The 18,357-nt window shown below is 38.5% G+C and overlaps 2 protein-coding genes across 4 annotated transcripts in view; one reads left to right on the top strand and one right to left on the bottom strand.

Annotated features, from left to right (window-relative positions):
- NT5DC1 (5'-nucleotidase domain containing 1) overlaps nucleotides 1–4,361 on the top strand; it is a 144,465-nt gene extending 140,104 nt beyond the window's left edge. For 2 of the 3 annotated variants that reach the window (XM_017497509.2, XM_017497499.2), the window contains one exon: nucleotides 2,549–4,361. In XM_017497509.2, coding sequence (XP_017352998.1) covers nucleotides 2,549–2,653 — 105 coding nt within the window. In that variant the 3' untranslated portion in view covers nucleotides 2,654–4,361. The remainder of the gene's footprint in view (nucleotides 1–2,548) is intronic. The other variant, XM_017497506.2, reaches the window with a different exon arrangement.
- Nucleotides 4,362–8,575: 4,214 nt separating this feature from the next.
- TSPYL4 (TSPY like 4) lies at nucleotides 8,576–12,716 on the bottom strand. The gene has a single exon (XM_017497513.1). The coding sequence runs from the start codon at nucleotides 12,587–12,589 to the stop codon at nucleotides 11,351–11,353; it is 1,239 nt and encodes a 412-aa protein (XP_017353002.1). The 5' UTR covers nucleotides 12,590–12,716; the 3' UTR covers nucleotides 8,576–11,350.
- Between the last annotated feature and the right edge of the window lie 5,641 nt (nucleotides 12,717–18,357).

Here is an 18,357-nt window from a genome sequence, read left to right as displayed (position 1 = left end):
TTTTTTTTTTTTTTTTTTAGACACAGTCTTGCTCTGTCACCAGGCCTAGTAAAATGCATTTAACCATGCCCAGCCATCTTGATGGAATTCTATACCCAGTAGACATTTTAAATGATAAAGTAAAATATTGGCCGGGTGCAGTGGCTCACGCCTGAAATCCCAGCACTTTAGTAGGCCGAGGCAGGCAGATCACAAGGTCAAGAGCTCAAGACCAGCCTGGCCAGCATGGTGAAATCCCATCTCTACTAAAAATACAAAAATTAGCCAGGTGTGGTAGCGGGTGCCTGTAATCCCAGCTACTCAGGAGGCTGAGGCAGGAGAATTGCTTGAACATGGGAGGTAGAGGTTACAGTGAGCCAAGATCATGCCACTGCACTCCAGCCTGGGTGACAGAGCAAGACTCCATCTCGAACAACAACAAAAAAAAGTAAATGATTTTTAGACAGAATAATGGAGAAACTGTGTGTCCAGAAACCTGCACTAAAGGAAATAAAGATCGTTGTTATCCAGATAAAATTAAAAATAATTGATATTGGAAGACTGGAGATGCAAGAAGGATCTATATGATACAAGCATATGGTATAAGTATACAAATAAAAAATGAATACTTAACTGTTTGAAACAATAAAAATTAAAGTCCCATGGGATTTACATAAATAGAGAATTAAAATGCCTGACAAAAATGGTATTTATATATATGCCAGAGTAGGGCAGCTAGAATTAACATGTTCTAACATGCTAGAATTAAACAATTAAGGATAAGAGTATGTTCAGTATTGATGTCAGAAATGTACGTTGTAATCTCTAAAATAACTGTCAAAAGAATTGTAATGATATATATACCAACCTAATATGTAAAATAATTTAAGAATCTAAAAGAAAGCAAAGGAGATGAGAGAATATTGAGAATCAGCAAGACAAACTGATTTAGTAAAATGTTTAATTTAAACCTGAAGTAATTACATTAAATATATGTGACCAAATACTCCATGTAATAGCCAATTTTAAAAAATAACAATACCCAATTATAGGTGGTTTACAAGAGATATATCTGATACATAAGGATTCAGAAAGTTTAAATAATCAAAAGATGGATGAGGTAATGATGTGCTAACAGTAACCAAAAACAAAGAAGAGTGGCTACATTAACATGAAACAAAGTAGATATTAAGGGGGATAATGATTCACATGAGAGAGATCACTTCATAATTATAAACTTTTAGTTTTCAGAAATACATAACTGCCATCTAAGATACTCACAAAGTCCCCTCTCTCTCAGGTCAGAACTTAATCTCCCATTTTCACAATACCAAGAAACTGCCTAAAAAAGAAAACATCCACTCTGCTTTATACAGGCATATGCTTTCTACTTGGATTCTTAGTTTCCAAGTTTCCTTCAGCATTTGGCAAAGGGTTTGAGGAAAAACACAGCAGAATCCGGTTCTCTGACCCTTCCTTTACAGTGGATTCCTAGCCCCTCAATTTTTGTCTTTGGCAAGACTGCCAAAATCTCTACTGGTTTTTCTGCTGCTTGTAGTGGCCCCTACCCCCAGCCAGAATTCCAGCACCAGAGGAAAAAAGCTGAGGCAGAGTGTTAACTCCTGTCTCCGCTGGTTCCTCCTTCCTGGGAATTGTGTCTCCTCAAGTCTTCCTTGCCTTTTTAGCTCTCCAGTGACTACAGTCTCATATTTATATTTTATCCAGATTTTCTAGTTGAAGTTAGAATTGGAAGTCTAGTTAATTTTTTTGAACCTCAGATTCTTCTTCCTTAAATTGAAAGTTGCCATGTTGTATGTATTAAAATTCTTATTTCACTAAGCTTTTGAAGATTATTCTTAGTAACCCTGTTCCTGAGACTATGAAGAAGGTTATTAGGTCTCATTCACCAGTGACTTGATACTCTAAGTAGGGCCTGGGAAATTTCTTTTTAATTTTTATTCAGATAAGCCTTCATATTTTTGAATAAACTTCTGAGCAGAGAGTATTAAAATTAAACTCACTAGTTAGAGCTCTGGGGATGATCTGAGATATCTCTAAATGTGATTTGACTTAAACATTATTATAATAGGAAAAGATATCTAACTCTTCCTCCTAAGTGACCTTTGATAGACCTTTTCTGTGATATGGGAGAAAGAATTAAATTAAATTATTTTAAATGAGATAGGAAGTGAAAAATAACCTGGTACTTCTCCTTTGCCTCTTAAAACCTTTTTATATTCATGTAATGTTTCTCTATTTATGGATATTCTGTTAGACGTGATTATCTCATTCACATTTAAATGCCTAGAAGCCATTTTTATAGCTGTTGTAAAAGTTTGTATTTATTAGCCATATACATTACAATCGTGGTTGGTTTATACACATTTTTAACCTTATATATAATAATAGCTACACAGAGACCTACTGAGGGGGGTAAAAGAAATATTAAAATTTTACAACTCTAAAAAATAGCTTTTATTATCAGTGAATATCAAGTTTTGATTTGTTTATGAAAGGCATTCAGAGACCTGTGCAATAATCAAAATTGTTTTTATTTTCCTCTCTACAGAATTACCTCTGGACTACAAATTTACAAGATTCTCTTCAAGCAATTCCAAAACAGCTGGCTACTATCCAAACCCTCCATTGGTCTTATCAAGTGATGACACACTGATAACCAAATAAGTTGTCTTTACTGAAAAATGAAGTGAAGACCCATATATGCAGTTTTAAAAAAAAAGTTAATTTTCAAAAATTACTGTAAAAGGCTTTAAGGAACGAGTTTTTAATGAAAATTGACCAAGAAGTTGATATTTGTCCATAGATCTCCTTTCTATATATCATCTTGATGTCTAGCAACTCTTACTGTATTAAAATCTCAGTATCCTAGAACTTAGAACCTTATTGATGTTTTCTATACAATAGTTTTGAGAATAGAATTCATCTGGAGATGGACACACACACACACATGCACACATACTCAGTCTTACACATATGCCTAGTCCAGTGGTTCTCAGAGTGTGGTCCATAAACTAATAGCATAGTATTACCTGAGAACTTGATAATGCACATTTGCAGGCCCCACCCAAAACCTACTGAATCAGAAGCTCTGAGGGTGGGGCCTACCAATATGTGGTTTAACAAGCTTATCAGGTGATTCTGATTTACCTTATAGTTTGAGAACCCACTGGCTAGCCCATATCCTCCAAATGCTGGCTTAATTGGTCTGGGCAAATATAGCTGAGCATTGTTATCTTTTGTATGCCCTAGGAAAGTGCAGCCAGAATTGAAAACCAACTGATCTATACCAGTTCTTTCAATTAATAGTCAAGAACACTTGAGTCCAGTGAGATTAAGTGATTTTTCCAGCTATGAGGTTTTATGCTATTCCTGTGTTTTCCAAAACAAGAAAATATAAAGACATGATTTCTTCTCTGTTCATACAGTAAGTATGGAACAGAGATGGTCTAGAAGTCAACTGTCTCAACCTCCATTGTTACCCACTAGGTTTTTTTCTAATAATGTTAAAGGCTGTTTAATTTACTTAATTAACTTTAAGCCTTACATTCTCAACTGGGGACAAAAATTGTTTCTTGGGGTGAAAAAAAATCTTAGATATGGATTGTAGACTTCCAAAATCATCCTATTCAACAAAATGTTATTCCTTAGTATTAATTTATCTCATTAGGAAGAAATCTATAGTTAAAACTATTTAATTTGAATTTGATTTCTGTAATTAGAAAGGGTGATAATAATGAACAAAAAGTTTGAGAAAAAAATGCTTTAAGGGGTTGCACAGGTATACTACAATCCAGGACTGTTGTGTTCTATGTGCTGTGTATAGTCATATTAGTAGCTATTTGTCGCAAGATACTTGGAACCAAATAATGTTTGTTCCTGGCTACTGTTTATGCTGTAATTTCATTCTATCTGTCATGGGCAGTATTAGAAAACACACTGATTTTCACTATCTGGTTTTCAAACACTGTCATTATTTTACCTGGATTGTAGTGGAGGATTTAGCATATCGATGCATGCAATGGAAAGAAAAGAATTTTGTTAAAATTTGTAAATGTTCAGATAAATCCCGGGTATACTGTGGGATGAGTATCTCAGGGTAGGTAAAAAAAAAAATCACTGAAATTTTTCCCTAACAGTAGCTTTGTTTGATATTTAACAATAAGTATAGGTGATATACTTGAAATTTATTTCCAGAATGTCATTGGAATATTACAATGAGCATAAATAATCAAGCTTAGGACTAAATGAAAGATGCTATCTCATGTATGCTTTAAACAGATAACTTATTTCTTTTCAAAATAAAGCTATTTTTCCTTATCCATGTTTATTCAGTAAATGGCAAATAATACATCTTTAAATGCCTATAAACTACTGTAATAATGAAAAATGTGAACTCGAAAATAAGAAATTAATTGCACTTTTGGGGCCACTGAGTAGTGGCAGGGGTCCTGGAGGCAGAATTCAGCTGACAGAATTCTAGTCTTCCCTTTATCATTCTACCTAAAGACCCTGAACAAGTTACCACCGAATTCGGCTTCATTTGTTTCCATCTTTTAAAAGGAAAGGCTTAGTTTATTTCTAAGTTTCCTTCCTTTCTAGCAGTCAGTATTTCTTCTAATGAATTTTTTTTCTATAATTAGAAAGATTGTAATTAGACTTTTTAAATTTTTATTTCATTGTTTCTAAAAAGTGCCAGTGTTCCTGATTGGATATGAAGATTAAAAATAATCATCCAAATGTGGCACCATAAAAATTAAAAAGAAGATATTAAAGAAGTTATATGAAGCAAGAAAATCTTACAAATGAGCAGAAGACATGTTTAATATTCACATACAGGCAAACATTCATAATCTAAAGGACACCTAAAAATAGATGTAAGGGAGCTGTGGTTGTCTTTGCTGGCCACTATTTATCGCATCATCAGAGGAAAGATTTGAATGGCTGAGTGACCAAATGTTTTGTGAGAGTCTGGTATTTGGAATACTGAGGTAGTAAAAACTTCAACAGAACCATGAGTTGCAATCTAAAATCAATTTCTGAGTTTGCTGAACTCTAAACTGAAATCAAGTATTATTTCCCCACCAATGTTCATACCCAAAAATAATTTCAATACACACACACACTTTTAGTGGAAGTTTGAATGAAAATACATTTATAATAATTATTTAGTAACAAATCAGCATAAAATGGAAAGTCAAACTGCCTCTCTGGATATAATAACCTTGACTGAACATGTTAGAAATACATGGATAGTTTTTTAAAATCTGCATTTTTGGAGTAACAGTCCCTTACATCTTTGCACAAGAAGACTATCGTGAGAGTTGGTTCTAGATTGGTGCAAGACTGGAATACACTTGACTGTTTTTGTTACAGCCATGAGGGCATACCAAGTAATTCACACAGTATGATCTTATTGTCACCCTTGAAAATCCCTGGGCATGGTCCAGTCGACATAGAATCAATTCAAAAAGGTGTCTCTTGTTGGTCTCTAGAACTATCCTCAGAAATAATGGTAAAATAGTGGTCATGAGTGCTGACTCCTCACTAGGCTACTTCATGTACATTATCTTGTTTACTTTCTAAGCAACTATATGAGATATATATAACTATTAAATTGTACAGATGGGAAAATCGAAATTTAGAGATTAAATACAGTGCTTGCTCTACGTTACACTGTTACTAAGAGACAGAGAAATACATGAACCCAGGTTTGATCCTCAAAAATCATACTTTTAATTACTTGATACATAATGTCTTCCAATATTAAATCGAGACTGGGGCAAATTCTCAGCCCAAAACCGTACTTCAATTTAGCAACAATATCATGCTAGGACATAAGAGATTAAAAGTGAAGACACAGGCTCTATCCTTAAGTAATTCATAATTTAGCCAAGTATATTAAAACAAATAGCTGTAATATAAAACTTACCTAGAAGAATAGAGGTCCAAGAATAATAGGAGTCCTAAAGTATATAATGGGTCTGCTCCTCGTGGAAGCCAAATTGATCAGTAAGCAGGCCTACTCTTTCTTCGTATTCTGGTTTAAATGTTCACCTTGACTACTTGGTAAATTTCCCTCACTGGTGCTGAAGTAACCAAATGGATAAGGAGTAATGAAAAGTCATCTCTGAGTAAACTTAGTGAAAAATGGGATATCTGGGACTGTAGGGAAGTTGGGTCATTACTTACAATGACAACTGGAGAAGTACACAGACTGCTTGACAATCAGTTTCTTGTACCACGTACCTGTTGACGGACTCTTTCAGAAAACGAGTTTATTATTTTTACCTTTTTTGTTACTTTGGTAGTGATATTTCCTTGGTAAACATCAAAGTTTAATAAAGCTTAATGAAACTTAATAAAGAACAGAAGTAAATTACTATCTAAATGTATTAAAAGCAATCACCAAGTTTAATCAATTAAAAAATAAATATTCTCTTAATTTAACAGAAATGTCAGTGGTTCCTTACAATTCTTAGCAGCTAAATTCCATGAGTATAACATTTAATGTCCTTTTGGTGCATTAAATGTTCAATGCCTTTGATGAAGGGAACAAACTTAATTTCATTCATGTGTAGCAAACATAAAGATGACGTAAGTAAATTCATACGTTAATCTGTGACTGGATGGAGTCCTATATTAAATGAAGTGATAAAATGTACCCCTCTCAAAGGCCATTCATAAATGATTAAGCATAACCTTCAACTGAGGCCTAATACTCACATGTCAATAGGGTTTTTGTTAACATTTTTATGCCAAATTTAGGATGGTTGTGATAGAGTGGAAGATATGCTAGCTTCAAATCAGAAAACTGAACAATCTGAGACTTGCATCTTAGTCAATTTAATTTCACTTTCTGGACGTCTGTTTACTCAACTATTTAAATGGAAATAATAAAACTTGCGTTACAAGGATTATCAAAGTAGTATGAGAGTGCAGTTGGAAGTGCCTGACATATCTCAGATCTTTTGAGGAGATTGTGAAGCCAGGGAATATGTTACTGAAACAAGATCAAATATCCAAGGCTTAAATAGTGATTCTGTAGGACAGGAACTCAATAATTTTAAATATAGGTAAGGGGTTGTTTTCGTTAATGATGAAAACATTTAAGGATGCTTGAGTTAACTGGAGATAAAGCAGCAGCACCAAGAGAAATGGAGAGAAGATCCTAATAAGGTCAGAGAAGCCTTTTATAAGTGTCTGGCTTGAAGTGAATGCCCAGAAATGGAAGCCCAAGGAAATTGTCAGAGGATGAGGGAAATTACGCAGTGTCACCACTACTCACAGGGCATTATGGCCTGAGCAGACTAAAATAATACTTCTTAGGTTACCAGAGAATGGGAGAACCTCTTAACTGGTTTGGAGGTCCACATAAAGAAGAATTAGGGTCTAGAATTAAGGAAGAAAAAGCAGTACAAAGAAATTATACAGGGATATAGCAGTGAACAAATTGGTTGGTAAATGAAACCTATAAGATGTCTAAGAAAGTAATTTAATGCCTAATTTTATTAGACTAAACAGAACGGAAACCATGCTAATCTGTAACAAATATGTGGCACCAGCCTAGTAGAGTGAATGCTATTGGTTAGACTAAAGCAGATAATAAACCAAGCATAGGAAAAAGGACATTTTCTGATTATGTCCAGAACAGGCATAGAAAAGGTATAATAAAGCTTGAAACAGGGGGTTGGACAATGCAGAAATCAATCACTGAATTGAAATGGTAAAATGAACATTGTTAGGGGAATTTAGGATTAAGATGGATGTAGAGCTTGCAAAAGAAAACCTAACTCTCTAATGCTTAAAATTCTCCAGCCCTAGAAAAACCTACTCAGCAAGAAATTGCAAGTAATAATCACACCAAGAGTCAGCATCTATTTAACTGTATGTTTAATTAATTTTCTAACTCAAATGAGAAATTTGGGGCCATTTATGTCAAATTTTTGCTTAGATGGCTACAAATACTTGGCAATTCATTTTCACAGATTTTGCAGCATCCATAAAGCCCTCTCTACTATAGAAAATGCATTGGTATTTATCCAATAAACCTTCATGTAATCGCGGCTATACAGCAAAACTATCATTACTGGTAATTGAAATTGTGAAACCTGATATCACTCGTTTCTAGACATTTTATTTCATATTTTCTTGGTATTCTTTTTAAAGCCACACACTGGTGTAAGAAAAGAATGTAAGTAGCACTCAGAATACACAATAATTCTTCCAAAGGTCTATCTTAAGCTCATTGAAAATTAGACCTCAGAAGGCACAGTTAATATAAATGTAATGAACAAGGATGGTGCATAGATAAGTTTTCCACTGAAAACAGTATTTTAAGTGATACTATATGGTGTTTCAATTACCACCAAAAACTGCACTGGTTATATAGAAAAAATAATGCTCATGAGTATGCAGTTGCAGTTGGGCTCCTTATTAACCATTTTCAAATGAAGAATCTTGGGAGGTTTGATGTCTATTGCCTTTTTTTTTTTTTTTAACTTTCAGTATGATAGTTACTGATATCATTTGATAACTTTAATGATTTCCCAACCTTAAAATTAACCTAGACAACACAGAATTTTTTATTTTTTTTTTATTTTTTGGTGAAAACAAGAAATACAGTAGTGACATTTTATTTTTCCTTCAAGCACATGTGAGAAGACAAAAGTACTAATGATCATCACTGAGTTTGACAGAGAAATTCTACTAGTACTTACACTGCTTAGGAACATAAATATCAAGTACATTACTAGGGCAAGAAATATCAGGACAACAGAGTTATATTTTTCTTTTTGAGGTTACTTTCACAAGACATAACAACAATTTGTAAAATATTCAGACTATTCAAAGATCACATTCAAATTATATTTCTAAGAATAGAGCCATATATGAACAGAGAGCAGAACGAGCTAATATATTAACGAATATTCACTGAAGCCTTTATACTGCACAGGACACAAATTTGGTATTTTTGCACTTGTTGTCAATTACAAGCAAAAAGCAGGCCTGTAAACATCAATTTTGTCATAGGCTGAAATGGAGAAAGAAAATGGATTTTACTCAAAAGCAATGACATAAGGAGCATATACCATTAATCTTCCACACATATAAAGGTCACTCCTAGGATAATCGAAAGAAAGCATCCAGAGTTACATTTTTGTTCACAAAAATCTACTTGTGAATTCAAGGACTTATGAAAAATTGGAGGAAAACCCTCCTCCAAGCATACTATTTAAACCCTAGCCCCTTTTCCCTGGAGAGCACCTCAGGGGCCTCCCCTCCCACCCCTGATCCTGCAGGGTCTTTCCTGTGGGCCTTTCCAAACCCACTTCACAGCAGGCTCATATCTGCTTCTGGACTTTTACTCAGTTTCCCAACCTAGACTAACCTCTCCACTGTGTGTGTTCAGACCTCCTAAACCCTCAGGGAGCTTAGGGCAAGGCCTTCAAAACCGAAACGGACAAAGGTGATGGTGGATGGTCCTTACCATCACACATCCTCATAACTAAGACAGCCCTGACAGCATCACTGTCTCACCTCCTGGAACCTGTCCCTGAAAATCCACACAGAAGCTACACATTCCCTTACCCCATACAAGAAGGCTGAAGACCTTCCACAATGCAGGCTGCAGCCTGCTTCTTCATTTGTTAGGAGCAGGGAAGGAAATGCAGAAGCTGAGAAATGAGGGCCACGAAAGCCAGGCAGTAGGATAGAGACCCATGGGACATCAGGGAAGTAAAAAAATCGTACAAAGGAGAAGGCTGATCTACAAAATGCTACCCTGGGGTCATTTCCAAGCAGTCCAAGGCCCAAAAAAGAATTTCCAACTTCAGAAAAGTGGAGTGAAGCTATGTTTTGGTTGCCTTCATTCAAATCCTGTTCAGGACCTGTCTTAAACCCATCACTGAGGCCTTTCTCTCTCTCCCCAGCTTCTCAAACTAAAAGCTCAAGAAATACACAAGTTTTGGTAGAATGGATGGTGTAAAGAGATAAGGATGTCAAAATCTGCCTAAAAGAACACTGCCTATAACTAAATAACCTACATGGCTCCCTTTGAAACTTTCATACCTTGCTAAAGGAAGTGCGGTGGAGGAATGCGGGCACTAAGAAATCTGGGGTCCATTTAATCATAACTTTTTCTCTCTGAACACAATCAAGAAGAGAGCAAATTAAACAAAAGCCTGCTTTGCCAGTTTTCTTTTCTATTAATAAGCTGATACTGCTTCAGAGTAAAACGGAAGAAAAGAAGGGATAGGAGGGAGAGGACAAGGGGCATAGAGAGAGAAAGAGAGAGGCATAACAAGTCTCACATTCCAGAAATATCTCTTCCTCAGTGCCCCAACTGGCAACTTTGCCTTGTTCAGAGTGGGTGCAGGTGGGGAAAAGAGGGAATGCCTAAAGAAGCTGCTCAGATTAAGGATGGTTTGTTGGCTAGGAGTCAAAAAGACGAAGCTGGAGGAGACTGTGTTCCAGCCTTGCTATAGACACTCTCACATGACTGTCCATCCTGGTGGTAGGGGTTGTTCCTGTGTGCTCCCTGGGAGCTACATCTACAGATAGTTCCTGATGAAGCAGACAATGGTGGCCTGAGCAAAGTTCAACCAGGTGACAGCACGTAGAGGTGGGCTTCATACTCACCAGTAACTGGTCATGATGTGGAGTAACCAAAGGTACAGGAAAACCAACGTGATAACATAGAACACTTTTCATCTATTACCTTATTCATGCCTAGCAGTCACCCACCAGCCACCAGCTTGTTCTACCAGATAACCAGTAGGGTGGATGGCACAAGTCCAGGAAGGCAGCTGAGATCCAGTTGGTGGTAATCTGGAATGTCCAATGTGGGTTGATGGCTAGGTTAAGATATCAGTTTCATCTTGAAGTGGCAAAACCAAAAGAGCTTACCATAAGTACATGGGCATCAGGTACACCGCCAGCATAAAGTATGAAGCCCAGTCAGTTATTTGTGAAAATGTATCAAGATTCTTTGTGGTACACAACCACTTACACTAGGAGAAGACCATGGTCACAGATAGGGTCCAAGCCATGCAAAGAAAGGCAGTATGGTACAGTATATCTATAGTATCATATGCGTGGCATTGAAGCCATAGAAGGCCATGCACTTGAAACATGTTAACACATTGCAGAAAAGCATGAAGGCCCAGAGGAAGAATGGCATAGGCAGCTAAGCCAACAATCTTGCAACTGATTACTGAAGATTCAGAAAAACCAAAGGAAAAGATAATCCACAGTATGAAGAGAAAGCAGAGGAAAGACTGCATGCTGTTGGCTAAGCACAGGTCCAAGAGGAGGTGGTAAGGAAACTTGTGCAGAAGCTTCTCACAGGAAATTAGCCAGACTGGAACCTGAAGGATCTGGAGCTCTCCACTGGCTGCCTTGGTGGGCCTCGAATTACTCTGCGGGGCCCTTCACCCATCAGGTAGTATTGTAGGGGATTGGGCCATATTTCTCCTTTGATAATCTCTGCAATTCTGTCGAATTCTAGCAGGCTGTGGTCTGAGAACCAGTTGAAGAAACTAGGGATGGTGTTCCCTTCCCGGTTTCTGTGGATATGAGCCTGAGGGTCTTGGCCTCGGTGCCAGCGGATTGGAGTGGAAAGAGACACCACCCGGCCAGAGGATCTGCGCTCATATTCCTTGACGAGCCCCTCATTTCGGAAGTAGGGATTGCTCTGAAAGATGAACTTGAATTTGCAGCCTGCTCTGGGGTGTTTAAGCTCCTCCACCTCTAAATTGATCATGTACCTCAGCATGTCTTCATCTTGGCCACTGATCATAGGTGACAGCTGGGGGTGGTTTCGAAAGGCAGTGACCCAGAAACCTGGGATATTTTGGATAATGAAACTTCTGCGCTGCATGTGGAGCCTCCGCATGCGGCCAAACTTGCGCTCAAGCTGAAGGAAGGCCCTGTCAGCCTGGGCATTTACGTTTGACAACTCTTGATCGATGGCCTCCAGTGAATCCATGCAGTTATTGATCTTAGGGGCCCTGGGCCGTGCCTCCTCTTTCACCCCTCCTGCCACCTTTTTCTCCTTCTGCACCGCCTTCTTTTCCTCCATCACCGCCCCTGCTTCTCCCTGCTTTTCCAATGCTGCTGAGATGGCGCACTTCCTAGTCGTCACTTCCTTGGCCTTCTTGCCCGGTATCATCTGAGACCCCAACCGCCCTATGCCACAGGCTCCTAGAGCCTTTTGCCCAGCAGGGCCACGGGGCTCTCCAAGCTGACAGCCATTTTTATGGCTGTTGTCAGCAGCCACGGAGGCAGAGGCTGCTTCCAGACCTTTCGTAGAAGGTGGCGCATCCTCCTGCCCGGCTTTGGTCGCCGCACCGCCGCGACTCCCGGCAACTGGGAAGCGGAGGAGGGGGCCACAGTCCACCGGATCCCGTGGTGCACCTCCCTGCGCAGCGGTCTCCAAGCTGCCCCCACCCGCCATCACCTGTGTCGCCTCGGCTTCTTCAGGGAGCCCCTGGCACTGGTCTAGGTCCGGATCTCCTGGGGCATGGTCGGGGGCAGCCAGGCCGCCGGTTTGGACGAGAGGGAGCTTCTTGCCCCCATCCAGGCCGCTCATTTTGGTAGAAGTCAGACTAGCGGAAGAAGGAGCGTCCCTTGTCCTCCGCAGCGGCTGCGCTCTGCCGGAAACGTCTAGCACCGCCCTTCTTTTACTCGCCGCGGCGCTACCATGGCAACCGGTGATGTCAGGGCGGTAGCGTCCTAACATCGCGCGAGAACTCTCTGCGCGGGTGACTGCGCTTATCAATCCATCGTATTCCTTTGTCTTCTTGTCCCAGAAAGAATTTCATCCGTCTGGAAGGGGAGTTTTAGTCACGTAAATGGATGTAGACCAGACTCAAACATGTGAGAACTGTGTTGATGTGGATTTCTAAGCCTCTGAATGAATTTCTAAGGCACCTAAGCTATTGTTTCTGAAAATAGTTACTAAAATAAGAGGAGTTGTTATTTATTCAAGTCGGTTCATAGGGCTGCTCATGAGTAGGAAAGTGGATTCACGAACTCACAGGCCTTCCTTATTTAAGATATGGATTCATGGCTATTACCAAAGAATTTAGATAAGCAGAGTTTGATTTTTAAAGAGAAGTGTTGCTGTTTAGTGTTATTTTTTAAATTAAGGAGCAACTGAAAGGGAAACTTCTCTCATTCTACCAAGACATAATAAAGAAATATTTCGATTTGTCTTACAGATTTTAAAGTTTATATAATTTGGCCAACATCAACAAAAGAAGCGGACAGTATTTCCTCCTTTAACTAATGAAGAGTAGCAAAATGTTTTTCCTAATGTAGAGGTGACTCTCACACGAGCCCAAATTTAGGCTTTTAAGCGTTACCGAAAGAAATATTATCTCAGGAGATTTTAATCTCTAATGCACATTATACGTTCTTTTCCTCAGGTTACAGTATTAATCTGAAAGTGGTTTTTGCTTCATAATGCTTGTGGGCATGAAACCAGCAAATTTTTGCCAAAATGTGTTTATGTTGTAATTCGCTGCAGCACAGGAGCAATAATCAGCTATGTGCAGACATCTATGCTATTGTATCTTAAAATATTTACTCTGAAAGTAAGGTTAGTTATTGTCTATTCGAGTCAGTTAGCTCTTATAATTCATTTGATAGTGATTATCACTACTATATATTAGTTTGTTGGAGTGTGAAAATAATGGTGTTAATCCTTAGAAAAATGCAAGACCAAAAGGAAAGTTAAATTTTACGCATAATGTCTTAAATTTGTATTTGAATAAACAGTTATGATTATAACTCTTTGTAAAAGAAACTCCATTTTGAGCACCCCAGATTATGATGACTTTCAACTACAGGCTAGGAAGTACAGATTTAGAGAAATGCAGCATCCTGAGACTTCTCATGAGAAAAGAAATATAGCTGTGGTTCAACTAAGAATAAAGTACTGATGAAAGGTCACTGGCAGACAATACAGATAGACTGCCTTGCCTAGTCAGCCTACCCAAGGACAATGTGTGAAGAATGAACTCATTACTGCCTGCCAGCTAATCAGTTATTTCATAAGAAACATGCAAACAAGACTCACACAACGGAGAGCAATTATTTTTCTCTCTTTCCTCCTTGTCTTAATAAACGCTCTTTTTGTGTTTGTGAGGTTAAATCAATCTACTGATGTATCGTCTTTGTAAACAAGTAAACAGTGTGCTGTAATTGACTTTGTGACTCTGAGTTATTGGCAGTGCTGTTTCTTTTCCAAAGAATCTTTGCACTATTGAAGTAGTAACTCTTTTCCATTATAACCTGAGCCAAGATGAAGAGAAGCAGCGACTACTGAATGAAAGTTACTTTTCCATGCAGGAGGAAGAAGAAAGTTTGCTATTATATAAATTTATATAAAATTTTAAAATTACATGTGAACTTCTTTTTCTTTTTGTGTATGACAAAATTGTTTAAAGATTTATATCTCTATGACTCAAAGCATCCCCATTTCTAGCTTTTATTAGTCCTGTCACCTGAATCATTTTTCACTCATAACCACCTGACCATTCTTTAAAACTCAGTTCATGTAGATTGTACTAGGCATTTAAAATTCATTACATTTTATAAACAAAGACACATTAAGCACAGAGATGTTAACATCCCCATGGTTACATATATATTAACATTAATTGGCAAATTGCCTCCTCCCATCTTAATTACTTTACCTCCTTCCTTAATTACTTTGCCATTTTGACAGTCCTCTGAATTTCTGTATAGCCCTTGTGACATATACCATACAACTTAGTACAGTCATGTATCACTTAATGACAGGGATTTTGTCATTATGGAAACACCATATAGTACATCTATCAAACCTAGCTGCAAGAGCCTACTACACAATTAAGCGAAATAGTGTATCATGTTGCTCCTAAGCTACAAACCTGAACAGCATGTTACTGTACTGAATACTGCAGATACTTGTAACATAATAGTATTTGTGTATCTAAACATAGGAATGATACAGTAAAAATAGAGTATTATGATTTTATGGTCCCACACATGTATGTGCAGTTCATCTTTGACCAAAATGTTATGCAACAAATGACTGTAGTTATTTATCCTCTGCTTTTTAACCTTCTTGGTTGTTTTATTAAGGTCATTTTTCATCCCAGGTAGATAATGATGACCTCATAGCAGCTTCTGTAGCATCTATGATAGTATAGCCCAGTTACTATCTCATAGAATGTTTTAATGAATCTTAAGTGAAAATTTAAATTTAAATAAAAATTTTAAAAGATTTTTACCAAAATGAATAGTATGACTATCCCTGTGTTTCATTTTGAGGTGGGTGAATATATATATATATATATATATATATATATATATATATATATATATGGTAGCTGTAAGTTATATTTTACATTTTTGCACATTTGAATAATATATATTTTGTATACAGTAAAGTCTGTTCTACTGGAAATTGGCAATAAACCTCACTACACAGAAAAAGATACATCAGTGACTTATGATTCTATGGAAAAATATCCATAGAAAATGACATGAAAATTTATGAGGTAATTTTTATTTGCAAGGAGATAAGATATTTAATGGAAGTTCAAACATAATACAGTCAAACAGGAATGACTTTACTAAACTATAAAGATTGGAAAATCTGTGAAATATCCCTTATTGTTATACCCTTGACCAACAGTTTCTTTTTCAGAATGATGTAGTTTCTGGTTCATAACAGCTTACATTCATTTAGTGTTTTCTATATGCCATATACTTGTATGTATTTAAATGTGTATCTCATTTAATTTTCACAAAGACCATGTGAGGTGATATTATGACCTCCACTTCACTTTGCCTCAGAAGGAATTGAGGCAATGAGAAATGAAGGGTTTATCCAAGATCACACAGCAAGTGGTGGAGCCACAATTTGAGGGAGGTAATCTGACTGGAGAGCCTATGCACTCATTCATCGTACTATTCTGCAATCCTACACAACCTATAATATGAAAATCTACCTTCTTAGAAATAAGACTATATGACCATCCCAATTTAATGTTCACCTTTCTTCTTTATCTTCTTTTCCTTTACCTGTCTTAGTCCATTCAGGCTGCTGTAACAAAATACCATAGAGTGGGTGGCTTGTAAACAGTAACTTACTTCTCATAGTTCCGAAGGCTAGGAATTCCAAGATCAAGACACCAGAAGATTTGGTGTTTGGTGAGGGCCTGCATCCTGGTTCTTAGGCAGTAGTTTCTTTTTGTGTGTATTTTGTTTTGTTTTGTTTTTGCTTTGTCCTTACATGGAAAAAGGAGTGAGGGATATCTCTGGGGCTTCTTTTATAATGGCACTAATCCCATTAGAGCTCCAAGCTGAGGCACTGATTGACTCCCAGATTACCCTACCTCCAGATACTCTCACATTGGGGATTAGGTTTCAACATAATTTGGAAAGGACAAAAACATTCAGCCTGCCCCCATCCATAAAATTAGTGACAATTGTTGAGGAAGGGCCCAATTACTAAAGTAAAACAAGAATTCATGATTCTGTTTCAATGCCTTAATTGTTTTCAATTCATCAGATATAACATTTATTTTTACTTTTATTTTTATTTTATTTTATTTTTAGACAGAGTCTCACTGTGTCACACCCAGGCTGGAGTGCAATGGCGCAATCTTGGTTCACTGCAACCTCCGCCTCCTGAGTTCAAGCGATTTTCCCGCTTCAGTCTTCTACGTTGATTTTCCAGCTTCAGTGGCCCCAGCTGATGACTGAGTGCACAGTCAAGCTGGAGGTGGTGTTGATGCAGGGGTGGGGCACTGGTGGGCACAGGTCTGTACTCTGCAAGCAGGAGTGATTGCTCAGGGCAGAGTAGGATCTGCTGTTCTCTATGGAGTGTTGGCACAAGGGTAGGGTGCTGGCAGGGACTGGGCTGGCCAGCTCTGTACCCACCAAGACTCTGTCTACAATGGCAGTCAGTGAGGGAGTGGAGTAGAAAGCACTCCCATGCTGGTGGGGCAATGAAAGCAAAATTTGCCTGTACAGAAGTGCTAGCAAAGTGATGCAGGGAGTTGCTGTGATCCCAGGGGAAGCTGCAGTATGAGGAGAGAGCATTCAGGCTGGCACATGGCTGTAGTGGCCAACTCACTGGAGCTCTCCGCTGGTTAGGCCTGGTCCACCAGCACAGAAGCTATGTTGTGGGCTCCCAGGGAACCTGAGACAATTCTGCAAGCAGGAGTGGGCAGGCTGGGGCCCCAGGAAAGCCAGCAAATCAAGGGGTGCTCAAGTCAGACCTTCCCTGTCTGATGGGCAAGACCACCTTGCAGAGTTCAGATCTGACGGTTCCCTAGGGTTAACATCTCCTATAAGAGCAAGGTGAGCCTAGAGGGGATAGCCATCCCCAGTTGTGCTCTGCTGCAGACATTCCCACATCAAAACCTCTGGGCTCTGCATCAGTTGACTTGCTGCCCCTACCCCCTTCTCTAATTAGCTCTCTCTGCCAACTTGAGTGTCCATTGTGGTCAAGGTGTCTCCTTCTGCCAGGGTTCCAGAGGCCATGTGAGAGTAGGTTGCTTTTTGCCAGTTCAACTCATCCATTCCCCTGGAGCCATTGGTGGCCAGGAATGACTCCTGGTGGGCAGTAGCCCAATGTAGGGTTCCCACCTTTCTCCTCTTTTAACCCAATTTCTTTTTCCGCATTTTAACATCTCTGAAATGACTATCCATGCTATAATCAATGGCATCTTACAACTGCTACCAGCAGAACAGCAGTCATGGTATACCAGATTCATAAAGCAAGTTCTTAGATGCCTTCAAAGTCATCCTGGAGGTGTGAACTTGGTTGTTAGGCTTGCCAACATGACTGGACAACTACAACCTCTTGACGTTTCAGTCAGTAAAATCTTTAAGCCATTTGAGGAAGGAAAATAAGTCTATTTTGTTCCCTGAAAATATTCTGTTGATATCATCTGATAAGATCAGGAAAGTGCCAGCACCAAAACTTGCAGAATTAATACTGGAGGCTTAGGGGAAAAAAATCCCAGAAGCATACTCTTAGTAGTAGAACTTCTACTAAGATACGTTGTCATCATCAAAATTATTCAAGAATGGCCAGGCACGGTGGCTCATGCCTGTAATCCCAGCACTTTAGGAGGCTGAGGCGGGTGGATTACAAGGTCAAGAGATCAAGATCATCCTGGCCAACATTGTGAAACCCTGTCTCTACTAAAAATACAAAAATTAGCTGGGAGTGGTTGCAAGTGCCTGTAGTCCCAGCTACTCAGGAGGCTGAGGCAGAAGAATAGCTTGAGCCCGGGAGGCGGAGGTTACAGTGAGCCAAGACTGCACCACTGCGCTTCAGCCTGGCAACAGAGC

Source organism: Cebus imitator, unplaced genomic scaffold, assembly GCF_001604975.1.
Source record: "Cebus imitator isolate Cc_AM_T3 unplaced genomic scaffold, Cebus_imitator-1.0 Scaffold11, whole genome shotgun sequence".
In the NCBI taxonomy this organism is placed as follows: domain Eukaryota; kingdom Metazoa; phylum Chordata; class Mammalia; order Primates; family Cebidae; genus Cebus; species Cebus imitator.
The sequence above is the reverse complement of the archived record's forward strand: the minus strand, read 5'-3'. Positions and strand labels throughout refer to the sequence as shown.

What these genes read in the sequence shown, in the direction of transcription:
- TSPYL4 (XM_017497513.1), bottom strand. Translation starts at nt 12,589, where the DNA reads ATGAGCGGCCTGGATGGGGGCAAGAAGCTCCCTCTCGTCCAAACCGGC.